At 41.4% G+C, this 2,309-nt stretch overlaps 1 protein-coding gene across 1 annotated transcript in view; it reads left to right on the top strand.

The window, feature by feature from the left end:
- Positions 1-2,309, top strand: part of Erc1 (ELKS/RAB6-interacting/CAST family member 1) — a 277,665-nt gene that overhangs the window by 74,674 nt on the left and 200,682 nt on the right. The window contains exon 6 of the mRNA XM_029478247.1: positions 1,932-2,099. Coding sequence (XP_029334107.1) covers positions 1,932-2,099 — 168 coding nt within the window. The remainder of the gene's footprint in view (positions 1-1,931; positions 2,100-2,309) is intronic.

Below are 2,309 nucleotides of genomic sequence, written 5' to 3'. Positions count from 1 at the left end.
AAAAAAAAATCAGAAAACGTCTAAAGACAGCTTGCTTTCTTAACCTTCTCTGTTTTTTAAAGTTTAATACATTCAAGATATGAAAGAAGGTGGCTGGGCAAAGTACTAAACACCCAGCACTTAGGAGGCAGAGGCAGGTGGATCTCTGTGAGTTTGAGGCCAGCCTGGTCTACAGAGCGAGTTCCAGGACAGCCAGGGCTACACAGAGAAACACTTGTCTCCAAAAACCAACCAACCAACCAACCAAACAAACAAACAAACAAACAACCAAACAAACAAACAACCAACCAAACAAAAGAGTTCCTAGGATCTGGACTGGGTAAGAAAGCTCTGTGAGTAAGAACAGTTGCTAGGTAAGTGTGAGGACCCGGACTGAAATCTCTGTAACTCCTGTAAGAAGCCAGGTAGGACTTGGTGACAGAAGGACCACTAGGGTTTGCTGGCTGCCAACCTAGCTTCACGTTCAGTGTAGGACCAGTCTCAAGGGAGGAAGTCAGAAAGTGACAGAGCAGGACAACCAGTGTTGGCCTTTGGCCTCTGAATGCGTACATGCAAACATGAGCATACGTCATGTACATGTTCTGTACTCACTGGTGTGGCCGCACACATACTTTTAATCCAGCACTTAGGAGACTAGGAAAGAAGATCAGGAGTTCAAGACCAGCCTTGGCTACATATTTAGTTTGGGCCAGCCTGGGGTACACAAGACTCCTGCTCCCTTGCTTTTGCTTGAGTGTTCTCTCTTACTTGCTCACTCTCACACAGATGCTTGGAAGGAAAAGGAATATNAAGTGCTTAGAAGGAAATATTTGTTGGTGCTAAGAGAGCTCTATGGAGATTGCATTGTATTTTTTATATATGAGTTACACATTCAGACTGATAAACTTCAAACAACTTGTGTAGATTCTTTCAGAGTGAAACCTTATACATTCTTCATTTAACTCCAGTGTTTATGTTCTATGATGTGCACATAGTTGATAAATAGGTGATTTTAAAAAAAAGAAAAAGAAAACATCTCTCTAATGCCTTCACACTGAAAGCAGCTTGGTTTCCTCCTGTTTTCATGATATAGGGCCTCTCTCTCTACAGAGCTGGCTTGAAACTCAAAGAGATCCAACAGCTCTGCCTGGAGTAAAGGTGTGCACTGCCACACCCAGCCTAGCTTGTTAGCATGAAGATTTCATGAAACTTTTGCTTGAAAAAGAAAGACAGAAGTCTACAACTAAGATTTGAACTTACTTGCAGTAGAAATAGGAAGTTGCTTCCCCCCCCCCCCCATGCTTCATGTTCACACTAATCCTGCCTGTGACCCATCCTGTTCTGGAGATGGAAGCTTGACAAAATGAAGTGGTGTTTAGGTGATGAATGCTGCCTGGTCTGGCTGAACTACAATTTCCTTCATCTCCTCCCCCTAAGGCAGTGGTTCTCAACCTGTGGGTTGCAGCCATTGGAAAACCACCTTTCCCATGGTCTTAGGAACTGAGATGCTACTTAGCAGCAGAATTATAATTATTAAGTAGCAATGAAAACAACTTTCTGATTGGGAGTCACCATGACATGAGGAACTAAGTTAAAGGGTCATGGCATTAGGAAGGTTGAGAACTACTACCCTAAGGGGTTTCAGAAACTATTTTGAAAATGAAGATTAAAAATTTGTTTGTTGAATAAGCTTAGTTTTTGGTAAGGAGCATCTGGTATTAGATGGTGCAAAAAATTAGTATTGTCCTATCCTTGTTTGCTATTTGATGAGCCTGGGAGCTCAGGACTNCTAGACATGTGCTTTACCACTAAAGCACTCCCCATCTCTACCTTATCATAGAGTTAATGTTGCATTTAATTTCCTATATTATGCCATAAATCTGCCAGAGGTCCAGCTCAGAGGTAGTTGTGTAATTTCTTTCTTCCTCACAGTGTTGTCTTTTGTTTTCCAGATTGGCCAGGTGAAACAGGAATTGTCCAGAAAGGACACAGAATTACTAGCCTTACAAACAAAGCTCGAGACTCTCACGAACCAATTCTCAGACAGTAAGCAACACATCGAGGTGCTGAAAGAGTCCCTCACTGCCAAGGAGCAGAGGGCTGCCATCCTGCAGACCGAGGTAAAGAGGTTTGTGATCTGTGTAGACTCCAGTCCATACCTAGTTTCATCTTGTTATATATTTGTTATGTTTACAGTCGTGCGTTCAGTTATTTTAATAAAACAACATTTCTGTTAGATCTAATTAAAACATGCTATTTCTTTACATTTTTGTACTTGGATTTATACCACATCTGTACTTCAAACTTTTAAATTATTCAAATCAGAAGAT

Source organism: Mus caroli, chromosome 6 (assembly GCF_900094665.2).
Source record: "Mus caroli chromosome 6, CAROLI_EIJ_v1.1, whole genome shotgun sequence".
NCBI lineage: Eukaryota > Metazoa > Chordata > Mammalia > Rodentia > Muridae > Mus > Mus caroli.
Note: the sequence above shows the minus strand (reverse complement) of the source record. Positions and strands in the feature narration are given on the sequence as shown.